At 38.9% G+C, this 23,223-nt stretch overlaps 1 protein-coding gene across 1 annotated transcript in view; it reads left to right on the top strand.

The window, feature by feature from the left end:
• The window catches only part of RRP15 (ribosomal RNA processing 15 homolog), a 58,273-nt gene extending 41,229 nt beyond the window's left edge, over window positions 1–17,044 (top strand). Inside the window, exon 5 of the mRNA XM_065938342.1 lies at window positions 15,574–17,044. Within this exon, the coding sequence (XP_065794414.1) occupies window positions 15,574–15,708 (135 nt within the window). The 3' untranslated portion in view covers window positions 15,709–17,044. The remainder of the gene's footprint in view (window positions 1–15,573) is intronic.
• Window positions 17,045–23,223: the final 6,179 nt, after the last annotated feature.

Below are 23,223 nucleotides of genomic sequence, written 5' to 3' on the forward strand. Positions count from 1 at the left end.
AATTCCCTCATTGTCCAGTGCTTAAGACTGCACTTTTACTGCAGTGGGCCTGGGTTCAGTTCCTGTCAGGAAACTGCGATCTAGCTAGCCGTGCAGTGCGGCCAAAGAAAATTCTTTATGAGTTTACTGTTGGAATTGGCTTTCCATTCATTTATCAAGAAATTTTGTAAAGTTACTGGATATCATTTAATCGTTTGCCTAGTAGAAATTTTAGAATCCTTTTTTTCCCCTCAGTTATTTTATAGAAGATTTTTAAACAGGAAAAAAGTATGAAAGACCACTATTTCTCTCACCTCGTTGCTGAAGTTGTTAGCAGTTGTCCATGCGTTTTTTTAATATAGCTGTCTGCCTATTCTCTCTCCATCTGGGTGTTGTTTGTTTGGGGGGATTACTTGAAGATACTCTTTATACTGTCTCAGAGACTCTGTTTTTTTTAAGAAAGAGCTTTATTGAGATATGATTCACATACCACAAAATTCGAAGAATTCTTTTGTAACTTTGAGACCCAGAATCCAGTCAGGGTTGATACCTTACATTTGGTTCTGTTAACCTTGGTCCCTCCCTCCTCTTCCTGACCAGTCCCTGGTCCTCCCCATCCCACGTGCGCCCCCTCCCCTTTTAAGGAGACCCTATGTATAGAGAGAAACCAGTTGTCTTGAAGATGAATCCAGATTCTGAATTCATATGATGATTTTGTTGTGATGTCTTCTACTAATTTGTTCCTCTGTGTCCTTTTTACATAAGCTGGAAGTTAGGACTAAAGGTTAGGATTTAGGGTAGACTCTCGGCCTGTTTCATAGGTGTGATACTTAAATGGTCTGTACTTCTGTTGCATCACATCTCATATTAGTGATGGTTGTTTCTCATTTGGTTAAAGTGGTAATAAATAGTCCCTTATTAAGGGTACATTTCCCCCCCCTACAGTTATAAAGTCATTTCTGGGGTGTGTACCTGAGAGGAGCTAGTATCTAGTATACCTTTCCCTGTGTATCTTTGCCTTTTAGCATCAATTGATTATTCTTGCTTAAAACAGTTAATGTCATTTACAGAATGATGCCTTTCTCATTTACTTTTTGTTTGTTTTTCTAGGACTGAATTTGAGTTCCTAAAGGTGGGGGCTAAGATTCCTTCCCCTTTAATTGTTGCTTTCTGGAGTGGGAAGTTGGTTTAACGTCATCTCCAGTTGTCGCAAGTGAACCTTCTTTCCCTCCCCTTTTGCCTTCGGTTTTTGGGTTTTTTTTTTTGTTTGTTTTTTTTAATATCATGGACACAGGAGTTATTATTTGTTCAGTCCTTTACAATCGTTGTGCTTTTTGACACTTAAATTCACAAATGAGGTAGTGAGAACCAGTGCATACTAACCCTCATGACCTTTTGACGTGACCTCATTTTTCTTTGAGTGCTTTCTTGCTTTCTGGGACAGGAAGATGTCCCGCACTGAACCTTGAACTTCCTGTATCCCAGACTTGGAATCACCTGTTTGTACAGGGAACTCTAGTGAGACAATACATTTATTTTTAGATATTTTCTTGACTTCAGTAGATTGATGCTACTGAATTGATGCTATTGTTATCTACCAGATAAAACTTCATTTCGTTTGTATAGTTTTTCATGATCTTACAAAGAACTTAAAAAAAATTTTTTTTTTTTTTTTTGCATTTTTTGTTTGTTGATACCTTGTCTCATTAACTACAGTGCTGGACTAGCAAGAATTCTCTGCATTCTGTTGCTGCAAGGGCTGTGATGGTGTTCTTCAACAAGTTAAAGAGAAGAATGGAGGGAGAATCATCATGTATTACATTTAAAAGACTGACAGGAGTCTGTTTGGTGGTAAAAGCAGCCATGTGTTTATAATCAGTGACCTATATGGCTGGCTGTGCATGTAATATGTGAGAGAGGGGGTATTTATTATCATCCCTCACATTTCAGAAGAGGGAATTGTCAGGTCACATGCTCTTTCAGCCCATTCAGACTGCTACACCAGATTATCACAGACTGGGTGGCTTAAAAACAACAGACATTCAGTTCTCACGGTGCTGGGGGCTGGGAGTCCAAGATCAGGGCACTGGGAGATTTGGTATCTGGAGAGGACCTGCTTTCTGGATCATTAGAGGTGCCTTCTTGCTATGTTCTCACACAGAAGAGAGGCTTATGTATGTTTGTGTCATTTAAGGTTTTAACAGTTTGTGATACTAAAACATTGGTATCTGTTTTCTAGATAAATTCACAGCTCTGCTCATTTGTTATAGATCTGAATTCTCATTGATCTATACTATGTAATGTAGCAGATAAAAAAATAATGATGTACTTTAAGAGACTGGTGGAGTGTATTCTGAATATCTCACATTCCTAATTAAGTATGAAAGTGTATAGAGGGCTTGTGTCAAAAGATTCCTTGAGATGTTACTTTTGTCCTTTTAGACAGTTTTGTCAACTTTAAGTTATTAGCAATCCTTCAGAGATTATACACGATGAAGAAAATCAGAGTTGCAGGAATGTTTCCTAAAATTTAATTCTGTGGAGCTGGATGGATGCAAGTTAGAATAGAAGAAACCAGAAAGAGCCTTTGTTGAGCAAGGACATAAGTGTTAATTAAGTTCATAGTTAAGTCAAGGGCAGCAAATGGAATTAAAAAATAAAAAACAGTATGTGGATGAAAAAAAAAATGCATTGAAGAAGCGTGTTTTTCAGGAATATGAGGCCTGAATTCTTGGAAAGCCAGGCAGAATTTGTTTTTCTTAGAGAGCTCTGTACATTTAATGTATGCTTAGGCTATAATTAAAGGTGACGTGATTTCAGCATCTTGATCTTTTTTTACCTGGGATATGCTCCTAAATGCTTTTTTCTAGTTTGCTAGGATCTTAGAAATTATCCATCTGAATTGGTAATCTATATGAGAATCTGGAAACAACAAAAAGTTCATAAAAATGAAACTCAGGTGGGCTTGTTGACAGAATACCATCATGGTAAGACAGTTAAAAGAACTGAAAAAAAAAAGTCTGTGAAGGAAGGAGAAGGCAAAAATTGATCAAGACAGTTGTTCAGTCACTTAGTTGTGTCCGACTGCGAACCTGTGGACTGCAGCACACCAGGCTTCCCTGTCCTTCACTATCTCCTGGAATTTGCTCAAACTCATGGCCATTGAGTCGATGATGCCATACAATCATCTCATCCTCTGTTGCCCCCTTCTCCTGCCCTCAATCTTTCATAGCATCAGGGTCTTTTCCAGTGAGTTGATTCTTCGCATCAGGTGGTCAAAGGCTTGGAGCTTCAGCTTCAGCATCAGTGCTTTCAATGAATATTCAGGATTGATTTCCTTTAGGATTCACTGGTTTGATCTTGCTGTCCAAAGGACTCTGAAGAATCTTCTCCAGCACCACAGTTTGAAAACATCAATTCTGTGGTGCTCAGCCTTCTTTATGGTCCAACTCTCACATCCATACATGACTACTGGAAAAACATAGCTTTCACTAGATGTTGTTTTGTTGGCAAAGTGATGTCTCTGCTTTTTAATGCACTGTCTAGGTTTGTCATAGCTTTTCTTCCAAGGAGCAAGCTTTTAATATCATGGCTGCAGTCACCATCTGCAGTGATTTTGGACCCCAAGAAAATAAAATCTGCCACTGTTGCCACTTCTTCCCTATCTGTTTGCCATGAAGTGGGGGGACCAGATGCCATTTTCTTGGTTTTTGAATGTTAGTTTTAAGACAGCTTTTCCCCCTCTCTTTCACTTTCATCAAGAGGCTGTTTAGTTGCTCTTCACTTGGGAATTGCTTATTAATAAAAATTCTTTGAGAATTAAAGAAAAGTTAAGTTTGCTTAAACATGGGATCTTCAATATAATCTTGAATCAGTAGGCTCTTCATTGAAATTCTCTTATATTCAAGATTGAAAATATTCAGTTCTTATAATTAAATTTTCAATTTTTTAGTGGGTTGTCACAATGTCTTACACAGTTAGAAAATCATTGATGTTCTTATTCAAATTCTAAAGATTTGGGGTTATATTTTACTGCTGTTGATTTCTACCAGAATACGTTTTTTAATATGAAAGGGTTTTTTGTATGCTCTTAATTTCATAGGCAGAACTTTAAGATAGTATCTTTCACCACCACCACCACCTGTCAACGCAGAAGGCTGCAAATAAGAAAAGAGTTTATTTGTTGGATCTTAAGAATTACAATTTGAGGGAGGCAGATTTGGATAATCTTGGAAGAGAAAGAGACAGGGACTTAACAAAAGTGACCCGCCGAGAATTGTGATTGACTGACTCAAGTCAGAGATTTGTCCTTAAGGAATCATGAGTTGTTTCAGCGTAGGAGGTCCAACATGTAGATAAGACTCTGCTGTCATGAGTTTCTGACAAATGTCCTGAATGGCTTCATCCGATCAGAAGGTCAAATTCCATCCAGACAGAGGTGTGCATGAGTCATACTTCTAATGGCTTCTCGGCTCCGTTTTAGAGGGCTCTCTTAGCACACTACTGATTCCATTTTGATTGCCTTTCACACATGTAGGGGAGATTTACTAACTACAGTTGTAAATTGTGTAAAAAAATTTGCAGCAACAAAGGTATTATGAATTTAGCCAGTAGTGTGAACCTTTTTTAGTTTAGGTGGAAATAAATTAAAATGAAAACATAACGGTCTTCTTAGGGGAAGCAATGAAATCAGCTGTTGCTGATGGCTAAATATAGATATGATTATCATGTTTATTTTTTTAGGATTTGACTTTAATTTTTCCCCCTTCAAAATTGAAATGAGTTTAAGCTCTTAGTTATTAGGTATTAAACTAATGAATAATCCCAAAATTCTGTTTTCAGTTTTCCTTTTCAGTAGCTGCCAGTGTATGTTTGATCCTTGAAATGGAAGCTGATTAACATTTTGAAGGGCTGTCTTCATCTTCAAGATCAGCACAGACTGCTTCTGTATGATCTTGATTAAATGTTTGTACAGAGCCAGGCCAGTGAGGGTGGGGACTATTTTGTTTCCATGTGTCATATGGTTTTCATTAAGTTTTTGCATTTAAGTCAGTTTTATTTTTCAGTTGATGTAGGCACAGTGAGTTGTCTTGTAGGTTGCTTTAGGTCTTTGAGTCATTGTTGCCATGCAGTAAATCTGACAGACTTCATAAGCTGGTAAATTTTGGTCAGTCAGCACAACTTCATCTGACGGAGGTAAATGTCTGAGTCTCATGTGTACAGTGTGGGTACTTGTCTCTTACATTATATTAATATCAAGGTGAAGAATGGGAAGGACACTTAGTTTCTTTCCAGTCTTAGACCTCTGTCTAAACTTTCTCATTTGTAGTGTTGTTGTAGTCAGCAGTTAACCAGTAATTCAAACCCAGAACTCTCTGGGTTTTTTATTCCTTTTGTAATCATATTACATCAGTTTGCCATTGCTACTGTTTTACAAACAAAACAGAAACTTTTAATTCTCATGATGTCTCAAAATTTTATGAAATCTCTCTAGGGATTGGACGTCCCTGGTGGCTCACAGGTAAAGAATCTGCCTGCCAATGCAGGAGATGAGAGTTTGATTCCTAGATCAGGAAGATCCTTCGGAGAAGGAAATGGCAACCCACTCTAGTGGGAAATCCCATGGACAGAGGAGCCAGACGGGCTTAGTCAATGGGGGTCACAAAGAGTCAGGCACAACTCAGTGACTGAACAACAACAGTATCTCGGAATCACCTTAGGCAAATTTTACCAATGAATAACACATTTGAAATTTGCCTCACACTTGTTCTCTTTCTCTTGTATTAATCTCTGATCCACCTTTTCTTTGTGGGTGCTCCATTTTTTTAAGGAAGTTTTATACTTAATGGTAAGACATCTTTATGGAAAAGATCCAGTAAGTTGCAGTTATGTATATCTGTTGTGTGAGATAATTTGCCCAACTTCTGACTTTCATAGAAATTAAAGTGTGCTTCAGTTCTCAGTGTATTTTAGTACTTATTCTACTGTGTAATTTTTAGGCTATAACAGATGATTTAGTAGTATGTTGTGTTCATGTGTGGTGTTGGAGAAGACTGTTGAGAGTCCCTTATGCAAGGAGATCCAACCAGTCCATCCTAAAGGAAATCAGTCCTGAATATTCATTGGAAGGATTTATGTTGAAGCTGAAACTCCAATACTTTGACCACCTGGTGCAAAGAGCGGACTCATTTGAAAAGACCCTGATGCTGGAAAGACTGAAGGCAGGAGGAGAAGGGGATGACCGAGGATGAGATGGTTGGTCAGCATCACTGACTTGATGGACATGAGTTTGAGTGGACTCCGGGAGTTGGTGATGGACAGGGAGGCCTGGCGTGCTGCAATCCATGGGGTCGCAAAGAATTGGACACGACTGAGCAACTGAACTGAACTGAGCTGTGTTCATACTGATTAAGTTTTACAGCAGTGTAGTGTTGTGGAAAGAACTTGGACTTTGGAGTCAAGTGGATCTGGATTTAAGTATTGATTCAGCCATTTATTAACTCTTGACTTAACTAAGTTGCTTCTCTTCTTTGAGTCTTAGTTTTCTTATTAAAGATGAGAAAGATGATAGCTATCTGGCTAAGAATCTTAAGAGATTTAGAAGCAAGACAATATTATATAAAGTGTCTGGCACATAATAGCTTCATAGTATATAGTTCATAGTATTAATATAATTCTTTTGTTATTGAAGAAGTTAGAGAGGAAAAGAGAAACATTATAGTTAATAAAATCAGAAAGGTTTCTTGGTGGAGATCTTTTAGGAAGGCTTTGGAGGAAACTGATAAAACTTTGGATTTGTGGAAATGATTGAAGAATAGTTGGTTTTCTCCTTGTTGTCCTATAAATTAATTTCTACGTCTGCATGTAGTTTAAAAGACCACATTTTGCCAGAAAGTTCGTTGTGTTAGATGAAGCAGGTTTCTGCCCCATTCTGTCCGCTTCGCACAGTTCTGACCTGAGGGCCACCTGGGCAGCCAGCTCCTGTGGCTGCGGCTCTGCCGGCTCTTAGACACCTCCCAGCTATCACAGAGTCAGATCTTTTCACTTGTCAATTTGAGGTATTACCTGCTGGCTTTCTGTTGCTGTAGGCCAAGATATCAATCTCTTACACTGTCTGTTTCTTCCCCTCCATCCTTTTCAATATAGTTAGTCTGTAATAGTTTGCTAATTCTGTATTCACCATATATCATTATGCCTAATCAAGTATTATTTATAGCTGAAAGTTATAATATTCCTTACTTAATTTTAAGGAAGACAAATAGAAGGGAAACTAATAATTGCCTTGATTTTTCATATTTAACTTACGTAATTTTAGTCTTTCAAAATCAAATTGCATCAGGTAATGTATCTACTATAATAACTTCCTTGGAGACATTCTTTCCTAGAGTCCTCTATTTTCCTTTTTCTGAGCTGGTTGCTCTCTTGGGCCACTTCACAGTTGTCATCCTGGGACATAAATTTCTTATGATCCTGGGAATGTCTCCAGGGTTAGATTCCCTGTTTCCTGGATCTGGTGTCCTCTTCTTTCTTGGTTTACTCCCACTGTTTTTTGGGTTTTTTTTTTTTTGGCCACTTTATTTTTTTAGTTGAAAGATAGTTGTTTTACAGAATTGTGTGCTTTTCTGTCAAACATCAGGAAGAATCAGCGGGAGGTACACCCACGTTCCCTCCCTCCCGTCTCGCTCCCCATCCCACCCTTCTCGATTGTCTCGGAGCCGCTGTTTGAGTTCCCCGAGTCATTCAGCAGACTCCCACTGCTATCTGTTTTACCCGTGGTAATGTACGTGTCCATGTTACTGTCTCCATACATCTCACCCTCCCTCCTCGCCTCCCCCTGTCCTTAGGTCTGTTCTCTGTGTCTGTTTCTCCATTGCTGCCCTGAAAATAACTTCATCAGTACCATCTTTTTAGATTCCATATATATGTGTTGATATACAATACTTACATTTCTCTTTCTGACTTACTTCATGCTGTATAATAGGCTCTAGGTTCATCCACCTCAATGACTGAGTAGTATTCCATTGTATGTATGTACCACAGCTTCTTTATCCATTCATCTGTTGATGGACATCACGGTTGCTTCCATGTTCTAGCTATTGCAAATAGTGCTGCAGTGAATATTGGAGTACATGTCTATTTTTCAATTTTGGTTTCCTCAAGGTATGTGCCTACTAGTGGGATAGCTGAGTCATATGGTGGTTTTATTCCTAGTTTTTAAAGGAATCTCCACACTGACTTCCTTCGGTTCAGCTGAGTCCTTCAGTCATGTCCGACTCTTTGCAACCTATGGACTGCAACATACCAGGCTTCCCTGTCCATCATCAACTCCTGGAAGCTTGCTAAAGCTCACGTCCATGCAGTCGGTGTTGCCATCCAACTGTTTCATCCTCTGTCATCCCCTTTTCCTCCTGCCTTCAATCTTTCCCAGCATTGGGTTCTTTTCCAATGAGTCAGTTCTTCACATCAGGTGACCAAAGACTTGGAGCTTTAGCTTCAGCATCAGTCCTTCCAATTAACATTCAGGACTGATTTCCTTTAGGATGGACTGGCTGGACAGTCCAAAGGACTCTCAAGAGTCTTCTCCAACAGCACGGTTCCAGAGCATCAATTCTTTGGTGCTCAGCTTTCTTTATGGTCTAGCTCTCACATCCATACATGACTACTGGAAAAACCATAGCTTTGATTAGATGGACCTTTGTCAGCAAAGTGATGTCTCTGCTTTTTAATGCACTGTCTAGGTTTGTCATAGCTTTTCTTCCAAGGAACAAGCTTCTTTTAATTTCATGGCTGCATTCACCATTTGCAGTGATTTTAGAGGCCAAGGAAACAAAGTCTGTCACTGTTTCCATTGTTTCCCCATCCATTTGCAGTGAAGTTATGGGGCCAGATGCCATGATCTTTGTTGTTTGAATATTGAGTCTTAAGCTAGCTTTTTCACTCTCCTCTTTCACTTTCACCAAGAGGCTCTTTACTTCCTCTTTCCTTTCTGTCATAAGGGTGGTATCGTCTGCATAACTTAGGTTATTGATATATCTCCCAGCAATCTTGATTCCAACTTGTGCTTCCTCTAGCCCTGCGTTTCGCATAATGTACTCTGCATATAAGTTTAAATAAGCAGGTGACAGTATGCAGCCTTGACATACTCCTTTCCCGATTTGGAACCAGTCTGTTGTTCTGTGTCCAGTTCTAACTGTTGCTTCCTGACCTGCATACAGATTTCTCAGGAGGCAGGTAAGGTAGTCTGGTATTCTCTTCTTTTTAAGAATGTTTTGCAATTTGTTGTGATCCGCACAAAGGCTTTGGTGTAGTCAGTAAAGCAGAAATAGATGTTTTTGTGGAATTCTCTTACTTTTTCTGTGATCCATCGGATGCTGTCTATTTGATCTCTGGTTCCTCTGCCTTTCCTAAATCCAGCTTGAATATCTGGAAGTTCTCGGTTCATGTACTGTTGAACCCTACCTTGGAGAATTGTAAGCATTACCTTGCTAGCATGTGAGATGAGTGCAATTGTGCTGTAGTTTGAACATTCTTTGGCACTGCCTTTTTTTGGGATTGGAATGAAAACTGACCTTTTCCAGTCCCATGGCCACTGCTGAGTTTTCCAGATTTGCTGACATATTGAGTGCAGCACTTTCACAGCATCATCTTTTAGGATTTCAAATAGCTGAGCTGGAATTCCATCACCTCCACTATCCATCACCTCCACTAGCTTTGTTCATAGTGATACTTCCTAAGGCCTGCTTGACTTTGTTTTCCAGGATGTGTGGTTAGTGATCACTCCATCGTAATTATCTGGGTCATTAAGATCTTTTTTGTATAGTTCTTCTGTGTATTCTTGCCACCTCTTAATGTCTCCTGCTTCTGTTAGGTCCATCCCATTTCTGTCCTTTATTGTGCCCATCCTTGCATGAAATGTTCCCTTTGTATATCCAGTTTTCTTGAAGAGATTTCTAGTTTTTCCCATTCTGTTGTTTTCCTCTATTTCTTTGCATTGATCATTGAGGAAAGCCTTCTTAGCTCTCTTGGCTATTCTTTGGAACTCTACATTCACATGGGTATATCTTGCCTTTTCGTCTTTGTCTTTGGCTTCTCTGCTTTTCATAGTTATTTGTAAGACCTCCTTGCTGCTGCTACAACTAAGTCACTTCAGTCGTGTCCGACTCTGTGAGACCCCGTCCCTGGGATTCTCCAGGCAAGAACACTGGAGTGGGTTGCCATTTCCTTCTCCAATGCAGGAAAGTGAAAAGTGAAAGTGAAGTTGCTCAGTCATGTCTGCCTCTTCACGACCCCATGGACTGCAGCCTACCAGGCTCCTCCATCCGTGGGATTTTCCAGGCAAGAGTACTGGAGTGGGGTGCCATTGCCTTCTCCGAAGACCTCCTTAGACAACCATTTTGCCTTTTTGCATTTCTTTTTCTTGGCGATGGTGTTGATCACTGCCTCCTGTACAGTGTCACGAACCTCCCATAGTTCTTCAGGCACTCTGTCAGATCTAATCCCTTGAATCTTTTTGTCACTTACACTGTATAATCGTAAGGGATTTGATTTAGGTCATACCTGAATGGTCAAGTGGTTTTCCCTGCTTTTAAATTTAAGTATGAATTTTGCAATAAGAAGTTCATGATCTAGGCGAGGGTGGGATGTTTCGAGAGAACAACATGTATGTTATCTATGGTGAAACAGATCACTGGCCCAGGTGGGATGCATGAGACAGGTGCTCGGGCCAGGTGCACTGGGAGGACCCAGGGGAATCGGGTGGTGGGGGAGGTGGGAGGGGGGGATCGGGATGGGGAATACATGTAACTCCATGGCTGATTCATGTCAATGTATGACAAAACCCACTGCAATGTTGTGAAGTAATTAGCCTCCAACTAATAAAAATAATTGAAAAAAAAAAATAACTCTATGGGAAAAGAATGTTAAAAAAAAAGAGTGGATATATGTAATGTATAACAGATTCACTCTGCTGTATACCTGAAATTAACATAAATCAATAAAATCATATTATTTGCTGTAAAAAAAAAAGAAGTTCATGATCTGAGCCACAATCAGTTCTTGGTCTTGTTTTTGCTGACTGTGTAGAGCTTCTCCATGTTCAACTGCAAGGAATGTAATCAGTGTGATTTTGGTATTGACCACCTGGTAATGTCCATGTGTAGAGTCATCTCTTGTTATTTTGGAAGAGGGTGTTTGCTATGACCAGTGCGTTCTCTTGGCAAAACTCTATTAACCTTTGCCCTGCTTCATTCTGTACTCCAAAGCCAAATTTGCCTGTTACTCCAGGTATCTCTTGACTTCTTACTTTTAGATTCCAGTCCCCTATGATGAGAAGGACATCTTTTTTTTGATGTTAGTTCTAGAAGGTCTTGTAAGTCGTCATAGCACTGTTCAACTTCAGTTTCTTTGGCATTAGTGGTTGGGGTATATGTTCAACCTCAGCTTCTTCAGCATTAGTGGTTGGGGCATAGACTTGGATTACTGTGATACTGAATGGTTTGCCTTGGAAACGAACAGAGATCATTCTGTCGTTTTTGAGACTGCACCCATGTACTACTCAGCTGGTCAAGAATCCACCTGCAATGCTGGAGACCTGGGTTTGATCCCTGCATTATGAAGATCCCCTGGTGAAGGGAACAGCTACCCACTCCAGTATTCTAGCCAGGAGAATTCCATGGACTGTATCGTACATGGGGTCACAAAGAGTTGGACACAACTGAGCAACGTCACCATCCTCCATAGTGCCCTGTGTAAGTGGTGCTGGGAAAACTGGACAGCTCGGTTGAAAAGAATGAAATTAAAACACTTCCTAATGCCATACACAAAGATAAAGACCTAAATGTAAGACCGGAAACTATAAAACAGGAAAACATAGGTAGAACCCTCCATGACATAAATCAAAGCAAGATCATCTGTGACCCTTCTCCTAGAATAATGGAAATAAAAATAAACAAGTTTGATGTAATTAAACTTGAAGGCTTTTGCACAGCAAAAGAAATTACAAACAAGGTGAAAAGGAAACCGTCAGAATGGGAGAAAATAATAGCAAGGGAAACAACTGACAGAGAATTAATTTACAAAATATACAAGCAGCTCATACAACTCAATACTGGAAAAACAAACTGCCCATCAAAAAGTGGGAAAAAAAGACCTAAACAGACATTTATCCAAAGAAGACATACAAGTGGCTAACAAACACATAAAAAGATGCTCAACACCACTCATTATTAGAGAAATGCAAATCAAAACTGCAATTGTATACCACCACACATCAGTCAGAATGGCCATCATCAAAAAGTCTACCAACAGTAAATTCTGGAGAGGGTGTGGGGAAAAGGGAGCCCTCTTGTGTTGCTGGTAAAAGTCAAATGCTGGAGAGGGTGTGGAGAAAAGGGAACCTTCCTGCATAGCTGGTGGGAATGTAAATGGATACCCCCACTATTCTGATAAAGCATACGAAACCCCATGGACAGGGGAGCCTGCGGGGCTTCAGGCCATGGGGTCGCAGAGTCGGACATGACTTAGTGACTGAGCAGCAGCCCCCAGGGGTTTTGTCTTCCTCGAGGCCACTGTTCAGGCTTTCCTCCCTGCCTGACTGTAGTCGCCACGCTGGAGTCTCCCAGGCTCTTCTTCCAGTTATCCTACTTTTTCTAATGTTTTTCATCACTTTTTTCCTTCTGCATGATTTTCTTAGCTTTTTCTTCTCACGTTTATACTTTTTTTTTTTTCAGCCATCCTTTTATTTCTCAGCTCTTTGTTATTCTCTTAATGTTTCTTTTAAAATAGCAACTGTTCTCATCTTGTAGATACAATATAATCTTCTAACTCTTCAGGGATATTAATGTTATTTTCCCCTAAGTTTTTCTTTTCTTAGTTGAACAGTTTCTTTTTCTTAGAAGTTGCTTTTTAAATGTTTGTTTATATTATTCTTCCTCTTCTTTTTGATAAATCTTATTTGTTCATGATTAGAACAAATAATCCTAGAAAAGTTGACTGAATGCTCTGAATATGTGGAGTTTGTCCACATGACATGTGAGCTTTAATGTAGCCTTCTCTTAGTGTGTTATTTATTTAGTTACTGGTTAGATTTTCTATGGCTATTCCTAATCTGCTCCCTGGAGGAAAAAGCTCTGGCTACCAGCATTTTGGGAGTCCACCATGAGAAGAAGGCTGGGACTCATTATTGGAGGTGAAGTGTATGTGCCTGTGTGTGACTTAATACCCTGGTTTTGGTACTGCACCTGCGCTTCCATCTGTGCCAGCCCATTACCCCTCCAGAGGTTAAGCCTCTAGTCTTCTGCCAGGGGAGTGGGGAGGGGCATCCAGGGGAAACAGTCTGATTGTTTCTCAATCTAACTTTCACCCAGTTGTCTTTATCTTGATTCCTCCGTTCTACCCTTACTTCCAAAAGTACCAGAACTGCCCATTCCTAGGTTTTGGTTTTTTCCCCTGAAGAGTCTACAGGGTGAGTTGGGTTAGTTGTCAGACTGACAATTGGAGTTGTAGGATTCACCTTCCTTGGCTTTGCCAAGACATGGTCCATCTGCTTCCACCTTCTAAAATCGTGTTGCTGTTTTCTCTTTGGATCTTGTCCTCATGAATTGAGCTTCCCAGGTGGCACAGTGGTAAAAAAAATCCACTTGCCAATGCAGGAGCCCAGGGATCAAACCCGTGTCTCCTACGCAGGTCAGGAAGATCCCCTGGAGAAGGAAATGGCAACCCACCCCAGTATTCTTACCTCTGGGAAATTCCATGAACAGAGGAGCCTGGCGGGTTACACTCCATGGGGTCGCAAAGTGTCCGATGGCCTGGAGAATTCCATGGACTGTATGTAGTCCATGGGGTCACAGAGGGTCAGATATGACGGAGTGACTTTCACTTCACTAGTGACTAAATAACAACAAATACCAGGAAACATATACTTTTTAGAATTTATTTGAAAGCCTTGAATAATTAACTTGGCAGAGGTGTTACAGTTAATGGTTCAGAGTGGATCTCTGTTCATTGGGAACAACTCTCGCTTATTTAAGTAAGGTGAGATTGGCAGGGAAAACTTTAGCTGACTCAGGGCACATGGCCTTTTATTCAGTTAGGTAGCTTAATCTAACAGAAGCAGAAGTCCTTTAGGAATGTGGGTTTGGTCCTGCAGAGAGGAGGGATGGAGGCGTGTCCGCATCCTCCAGCAGCAGCGTTATAAATTGCCTTTCTGCTTTGTTGCTCTGTCAGTGCGGCACAGAGAGCCTTGGAACTGTTCTGTGGTGGGTTTTTAACCAACACAGATGGCTCTTGTTTCTTCATGCTGGTTAAATTATAGGACCAAGTGTACTGTTTGATTCACTAAGTCAGTTCTGAAATCTTTGTTCACATTTATATGCTCTCCAGTCTTCGGGTTCTATTTAGGAAAAAGCTTTGTCAAGTAAGCCTAGAGGACATTTTTTCCTGTTTGTGATAGCATCCTTAAAAAAAAAAATGGTATTACTGTTTCAGGGCTGTATTTTTTTAAATTTAAAAAAATGGCTTCAACAGAATTAGATAAGCAATCTCTTAACCCTGTAAGTGTTTTTAACATCTTTTCTCCTAATAATTGCTTTTTATAGGTTAGTAGGCTCCCATAAAGTAACTCTTTTCTCTAACCAAATGGATTTTTGTATATTTAGATTTTTTTTCCCACACTGTGTATTTCTGTGCATGGAGTAAGTAGAAAAGCACAGACTGTTAGCTCCATGAAGACAGGGACTTTGTTTTGTTCATCATTCTTTCTAACACTCAGGATAGTATTTGATACGCAGTTCTCAGTGAATGTTTGTGGAATGAAGAAAAGAAACTGGTTCAGCATCCTGCACTACTTTATTAATGCCACAAGGTGGTACTGTTGTACTGTGAAATAAAAGACTAATTCTTGCATAGTTTTATATAAATCCTGTGAATAAACCAAATGAATTGACTACCATTATGTTTATTGCCTGCTTTGGTTATTTATGGTTTTAGCATGTGACTAGTCTTTTGAGTCCATGATTTGGGGAGGCAGTGAGATCATAACTTATATAACATTTGGTTCAGTTTTTTATCAAAGTTTAAATATGATAGCATCTATAAACACCTAGCACAGTATCAGGTAGTTTCATTTTTCACTGTTTTAATTAATTTTGGATTAAAATACTTTGTTAAAAATTTCTCTGTGTGTTAAGATAATTTGCCAAATGTTTTCTAATAGGTTATCACTGAATGTTAAATAACATTTTATAAGTCTGTTTTGATTGTCAGAAGATTTGAAAAATTGATCCCAAACCTAGATTTTACTATATCACCACAAACAACCCCCTCCAACCCCCCCCCCCACCTCCACACACATACGCACACTGCAAATAAAAAATATAATTCTGCTTCTGTGGTTCTTGTATGAAGGCCACATTTCTTAACAGAGTACTACATATGTGTATGTATACGATCATAATGTGTACAGTTAATCTATAGTTTGTCTTGGTTTCACTCCTGTTATAAAACAAAGTGTTGACAAGTTTGTTTTGTAGCCGAGAGTTTTAAAATTTCCTTATGGTAAAACTGACTTGAATATTTTGATCATGTGCTTTCCCTTAGACTGAAGCAAAATCAGAAGAGGGCCCAGGATGGACGATCTTGCGTGATGATTTCATGATGGGCGCATCCATGAAAGACTGGGACAAAGAAAGTGACGGAGCAGATGACAGCAGACCGGGGTCTGGGAGTGACTGACACATAAAGCTACATAAGAAGCTCAGTTTACATTTTACTTTCCTGGAAAAACAGTTCATACTCTGAAGGTTGGGAAATTATAAAGATTGCATTTGTAAGAAAGCCAAAAAACTTCCATTATTACCAACTTTGGTGTTTCCTTTTTTCATGTAAACTTTGTTAAAATTATATTTCAAACCTTATATGATTTTAAGCATTGTCCCTTAGAACATTTGTAAAAAGAAATATTTCTACTTGAGAGGTGCATTTTGCTTGGTTCGCTATAGGTTTACATACTGCTCTTGGATATTGGTATTTCATTCAGCTATCACCAGTGTTTGTGGAAATGCAACATCAATTTATAATTAAAATGAACTCCTTGTTGTTAGTATTTTTCAGCCTCTAACTTACAGACTTGTATATGTATATTTTTTGTGGGAAAGGGTTGGTGACTGTTTGGTGAGGTATTGAGAAAACCTATGTATTAATAACAATTTTTAAATCATAGCATTTCTGATTTGGAGTAATGATTTTATTTATAGATACTCTGGCAAATAATGATTTAAGAAGTATCAAATTTCTACTTTTATATTGCCTTTTATATGCTAAGTAATGTATATAAATAATGACTTAGATTTATTTTAAATGTTAGTTTATTTTTGTATAAGAGATTTACTGAGGTGGAAATTCTCATATTTAACTTCTACAGTGAGGCATAATTTCTTAGGAAGCATGGTTGACATGTTCTAGTTTCTCTTATTTTCCCTATTTTTGAGGTTTTTCCCCTTTTTTCCCTGTATTTGAGTCAGCTTAAATTCTCTTTATGGATGGACTGACCAGTGAAATGGTAGACAGTAGATGCATATGGATGTGCTTAGTCACTTCAGTCTTATCTGACTCTTTGCAACCCTATGGACTGTAGCCCTCCTGGCTCCTCTGTCCATGGCATTCTCCAGGCAAGAATATTGGAGTGGATTGCCATGCCCTCCTCCAGGGGATCTTTCCTACCCAGGGATCGAACCATCATCGTCTGTGGCTCCTGACTTACAGGCAGGTTCTTTACCACTGAGCTAGCAGGGAAGCCTGGACAATAGATAGTCTGCATCAGAAAGCTGCATCTGAGTTGAAGCTTGATTCCTTATAGTAGCCTTAAAGATTACTAAATGGGTGACTTTTAGTCTAGATGTTAAACAGAAAGAGATGAGAAAGCAGGACTATGTAAATACCATTCCAAAATTTCTGTGACACTGGGCCTAAGCTGCAGAGTTTGTAGGGGAATTATTAATAAAAGTGATCTGTTCTTTTTTATGATTCATCTCTTTCGCCATCTTTCCATAATAAAAATAGTTGCCTCCTACTACCCAGTTGCACTTGTTTGCGTGTGTTATATGTGGAAGGATAATCCTCCCCTCAGAACTATGCTAGAGCAGAGATGTTTATATTTGCAAACCCATTTGAGTGTTACAGATATTATGTAACCAGAGTCAAATTAGTCCATGGCCTGATATTTGTTATCCTAAAAGGAAGGTATACATTGAAGATATCAAATGCTTAAACCAGCAGAGCTCAAAATGCACTTTTATATTTATCCAAACTTTTGAAATTTAGTGTCTTCTTGAATTATAGGACTGCTGTTTTGTCAGTGTAATATAAATAAGTGTGAACAGATATTCCTCAGTAGTAACGTGAGCACCTGAATATCTCAACATAACTTAACACACATAAATATTTCAGTGCAACCTAATATGTGGATAATTCTGAGAAATTTGCAGCACCTAAAAACTTACCTTCTCAGAATCAAAGGTTTTAATTTTTTTTTTTTTTGCTATTAATCTGTTTCTGAATCATTTTAAAGCTTTGCAAAAATTCTCCTGTACTAACATCAGGTGATAGAAATGGGTAAATAACTTCTCATTTAGTTTAAAAAAAAGTTGTTTTTGTATAGTCCTTGGTTTAACTTCAAACTGATGGTAAGAGAATATATTTGTAGATTTTCTTCTCTCAGAAGTTATTTTATTCCAAAATAAAATTGAAGTGCTGTTGTAAGGAAAACATGTATCACTTATGCTAAAAGGCTATAAAGCATATTTAAATTATGTGAAATAATTTTTATCATAAAGATGGAATGTGTATTAGTATTTCTGCATATTGACTATCAGATAATTGAGCAAAATACCACCATACATGAATCCAAGGATTAGCATATTATTTTAGAAACTAAGTGTGTATCTTTAGGTGAATGTTTTAAGTAATCTTTCATCTCTATCCTAAATATTTTATCCTACAACATTTAAATTCTTCTGACACCTAAAATATAACAATATTTGGGTATATGTTTTGGTTAACTGTTTAGGGTAATAGTAATAAATAGATTTTATTTTTGTTTAGAAAGAACAATGGAAAATAGTTAACCAAGAAACCAATTACTAGATATTATCATATTCCCTTATCTGGATGTTCAGATCACTAGGGAGAATATTCTCAGTATTAGCATAGTTTAGAATTAACTTATTTTTTTGTTTTTAGGCTTTGCAATCTCACAAAGTTATAGACTGACAGTAACTTAGAATCATTACAGTAGTTTAGTACTTTAATTTAAAATACTGAATTTTTTAAGTTACTTAGACTTTTATTATTATAGGTATTATTCTATTCATTAAAAAATGTATCTGGGAAACACTTTGGATGGACTAGTTTGAAGGCTCACTTTCAGTACTTATAACCTGAAATGATTCTGTAGGAAGTTGTAGATTTATTGAAGGGTAAGTGGTCCAATCCTTCTAAAATATTTTGTCTTTTATAATAAGTGGGTGAAGGGAATGTTTAAATTGTGGAAAACCTCTTAGAACTTTTTATTGTGTTTTTGCACATATGAACATACTTAATATTCGGTGGCTATCAACTAGCCTAATCTATAGCCACCCATGCTGGTCTTGAGGACCATGAAGTACTGAACCATGAAGCCATTTAATTACAGTTTATAGACACCCAAAGATGTCCCTGTCAAACATACAACAGCAGAGAAATCCTAAGGTTGAAGTGTGAACAGGAACATGGACAAACTGAAGACAAATTGTGTTGCTGAGGGGTGAAAGGAATTAGAAGGCCTAAGAAAACGCCTGTAAAAGACTTCATAAGGCATAAATATTTCTTTAAAAGAGATAAGAGGAGGTCAAATAAGTTGACACTTTGGCATCTTCTGGATAATTTTTTTCCTCTATATATATATTTACTTATTTTTGTCACAGATTTTTATGAATATAGGTGTTGAAGGAGTCATCAGTGAAATGGGATGAGAGTTTTGTTTTTTCAGGCTTTTTAAATGCCCACAGAGGACCATTAGTGTGCCTAGTACATTATTATTAATACATCTGTGCCACATGAATCTCACTTTTAAAACAAACATTTGAAGAAATCAGTAAGCATTTTTTGACATTTGTGATTTCTTAAGGAAGTGGGGGTGGAGTGTGTGTCCTAGTCCAGGCTGCTGTGCCAGATACCGTAGACTGGGTGGCAAAGACAACCAACAGTTATTTCTCGTGGTTCTGGAGGTTGGGAAGCCCAGGGTCAAGGTGCTGGCAGATTTGATGTCTGATGAGCACCCTCCTCCTGGTTTGTCAACAGCTGACCTCTAGCTGTGTCTTTACTTGAGGGAGAGAGAGTATCTTTCTCAGTGTCTCTTACAAGGGCACCTCCCTCATGACCCAGTTATCTCCTCAAGGACTCCACCGCCGATATTATCATATCAGGAACAGAGCTTCAGCATAGGAAGTGGGGAACACATTGCGGGGAGGATACACAATTCCAGTCCATAGCAGTGTATAAAATACAAATGGTACATTTTTACATAGACATGAAATAACTTTAGCTGCCCTTGTTTTCTTAACTTAAATTTCCTAATATTTAAATTTTTTAATAGAATTAGAAAGTGAAGTGAAACATTTATCTGGCATTCATTGAGCACCTGTTCCAAGAACTGTGCTAGAATTATTTGAGTGATGATATTATTTATGCAAAATAAGGGATAATTTTACTCCTTTAAAGATCAAAAAGTGGAGCCTCCTCTTCCTTTCCAAAGCTGACTTCCTGCAGTAAGTACCCACTGTGCGATTTGAATCTTGCGGCAGTTTGGGTTAACAGTGATAACTTGAAGTAAATCAGTTATCTACCGTGACTTAAAAAATACTTGTTAAAAAAATAATTTCTTAAAGATTATAGTGGATGTTGCACAGATTAAAGACTCAGATTAAACTGCACATTAAAAGTCTATTACAATAGAATTGTATAATAACTATACAGAAACAGGTCCTGGAATAACAGAGCTTGTCTGTACTAAACAGATTAGGTCTGTAAATAGGTTAATTTGTCAGTACACTATTGACATTAAGTTCATTTTTACTTGGAAACAGTTTTCAGTTGAGGGAAGCAGAGTTCATAACTGCTCTTTCCTTAAATTCATCTGTTAAGATCAATGGGACTAGTGTTTATCTCCACTCTGGGTATCCGTGATAGGTAGAGAGTATCAGTGATAGGTAGAGAGTCTGTTAAGCTCTGCAGAAACAGTATGAAGACTGTTTGAGGTGAATTGGCAGTTAGAACAAATTTTGGAAATAGGAGAGAGAACGCATTCATGCCGACAGAAAGCTATCAATCCCTCCCCCAAGAAAGCAGGAATCTATAATTTTGGGCCAGCTGGATAGATGAATCTTACTACTTGAGTACAGTTAGGCCCCCTGGTGAATTTTTCCTTTGGGTGAGCTTTTCTGAAACTTGACTAAAAGTGTCAATCATGAGGGGCTTCCCAGGTGGTGTTAGTGGTAAAGAATCCACCTGCCAATGCAGGAGACGCGAGAGATGGTTCAGTCCCTGGGTTGGGAAGGTCCCCTGGTGGAGGAAATGGCAACTGGTGGGCTACAGTCCATGGGGGTCACAAAGAGTTAGACATGACAGCGCACACACACATCACCTATAACAACTGAGGCCTATAAAAACTGAGGACTTAAAAGTCATGAGAATCCTTGAACACACTGGGAAATAAAACCATGGCTGAGATAGGTGGCAAGATGTTTAGAATAATGACTGGTGGTTAGTTAAGTCCTAAGAGTTGTAATGAATCTAATCAGAACTCTGTAGATTGAAAAGGTATCTTTCAGCAATTTTTAAACAATTTTAGGTCCTCTAAAGGACATTTTCTAGCTTAGAACCACACTTAACTATTCCTCATCTGGTCTAGTGAGCATCCTTCCAGGGAGTTATGATTTCGGACTTTTTATGGAGGTGTGTGATGAGCCTTCTGAACTTAGATGAGTTGTACTAGAAGATAGAGTTACAAAGTATGTTTAGTTAGCAATATCTGGCCCAACATTGCTCACCTCACTCATAACCCCCAACCCATCATAGCAGGTGTGTGTATTTATGTTAATGCTGTTTGATTTTTCATTGACTCGTTGAACAAGGGTATATGCTGGAGAAGTATAGGTTTAATTCCTTACAAGTGTAGTGCCTACCTCAGTACTGCCCAGTAGCACTTTTTGTGATTATGGGAATGTATCTCCATTACCCAATGTGGGAGCCCAAGTGGCTGTTGAGCATCTCCAATGTGGCCGAGGATACAAAGAAGGTATTTTTCATTTCACACAATTACTTTAAAAGTTTTAAAAGCTGCATGTGGCTAGTGGTAGTATGTCTATCTGTGAAGAGAATAAAGTTACAGAGCATATACTTAGTCTAATGAAACATCAGGCAATTTTGAAATCAGAATAAAGTTACAGAGCATATACTTAGTCTAATAAAACATCAGCCAGTTTTGGAATCATCAGTCTACCTTGAATTCTCCCATAAACTGTGATAGATACAATTTATACATACAAATACTGGTGTGGTTTTATTGACTAAATTATGGTTGATGTCTTTTTCACTACTTGTATTTCTTAAAGAGAGATGTTAAGTTGCTTTATAATTACTTCCTGAGGTGTAACTATTATCCTTACCTGTTGGGCCACTGTGCGTGACAAATAGTATTTGAGTCTTTAGTATTATCACCTGCAGCTTTCAGAATGCACACACTGAACTTTAAGTCTCATTACTGTGTGCTGAAAGAATAGGTGTTAGGTGTGTGATACCCAGAAAAGGACATACGGAGGACTGCAGGAGCAGTGGATGGCAGATACCAGCTAAGCCAGTGCATCCCAGTGCTGGGGAGTTGGGTCAGGAGCCTCCTTATTTTGGGGGTCTCCGGAGGAAGTGCCTTTGGTGGCAGGGCTCCGAGGTGTCCGGCAGCTCTGATCTCTCCCACTGCACACTGGACATCCTGCTCGAGCAAGTGTAGCTTACAGATTGGGGCCAAAAAAAAACCCAAAAAACAACAGAAAACAAAGTGCACCATGAGCATCATTAGCACAGCCAGCTTAAAATGATGAGGTGTTAACCACATTTGTATAAATAACAGTTTCTCTAACCCCTGAATCATTATCCTGCATCTTTAATGCAATCGGTTCATAAACATCAAAGCAGGAACACCAGATTTGTATGGGGTCAGGACCAACTGGGGCTCTGAATGGAGAGACAGCTGAGAGCTGTGTCCTTTTCGTGGGTGGCCTTGCAGCTGTTGATTCACCCCGGAGCTACTAGACAGTTGCCTCTGCACACTCACAGAACCAGTCTTCAGTCTGAGGTAAAAATGGATCCCCTCCCCTGGGATGGACATAAACAATGGGTTGACATCAGCTCTCAAAACATCAGCGAGGCAGCCAGACACAGCAGTTACCCTGAAATACTGAGTAGTACCAAGCATAACATCAGGGCTGTTTCTGCATAATATTTGTCTTTGTATAATAACACTGGGCTCTCTTTAAGTGTATTGTAAATAAGCTCGAGAGTTCAGAAAGTTCAAGGTGACATTGTCCTTCTTTACAAATGGTAGAAATGATAGGAATATCCATTCCTTGACAGAACTGCCATATTTTGTCCTTCATGAGGACTCCCAAGTCTGCTTTTTAATGATAAATGAAGCTATATTTACATGGAATATTTTTTAAAATACCAGTATTCATTGTTAAAAATGACAAAAGGCAAAATTTTGGAATCAAAACTAAGTTCAGAATTCAGTTTGGACTCTTATTAAGCCATGTATCCTTGCAAAAATGTGAAAACTTTTTGAGGCTAGTTTGTAGCTCAGGCTTCCCTGGTGGCTCAGAGGGTAAAGAATCCACCTACAATGCCGGAGACCTGGGTTCAATCCCTGGATTGGGAAGATCCCCTGGAGGAGGGCATGGCAACCCACTCTAGCATTCTTGCCTGGAGAATCCCCATGGACAGAGGACCCGGGTGGGCTACAGTCCGTGGGGTCACAAAGAGACACAGCTGAGTGAATAAGCACATCACACATGTGGCTCAGGCATAGGGATCCATTTGTTTCCATTGGAGGGAGTGGAATCATGCATGCGCAGCGCTGTCTAGCCCAGTGCCTGCTCTGTAGGAGGGGGAGTCTGAAGAAACAGTGTTATGTGGTTAGAGAACTAGGTGGTGTGCATGTAG

This window comes from Muntiacus reevesi, chromosome 5 (genome assembly GCF_963930625.1).
Source record: "Muntiacus reevesi chromosome 5, mMunRee1.1, whole genome shotgun sequence".
NCBI lineage: Eukaryota > Metazoa > Chordata > Mammalia > Artiodactyla > Cervidae > Muntiacus > Muntiacus reevesi.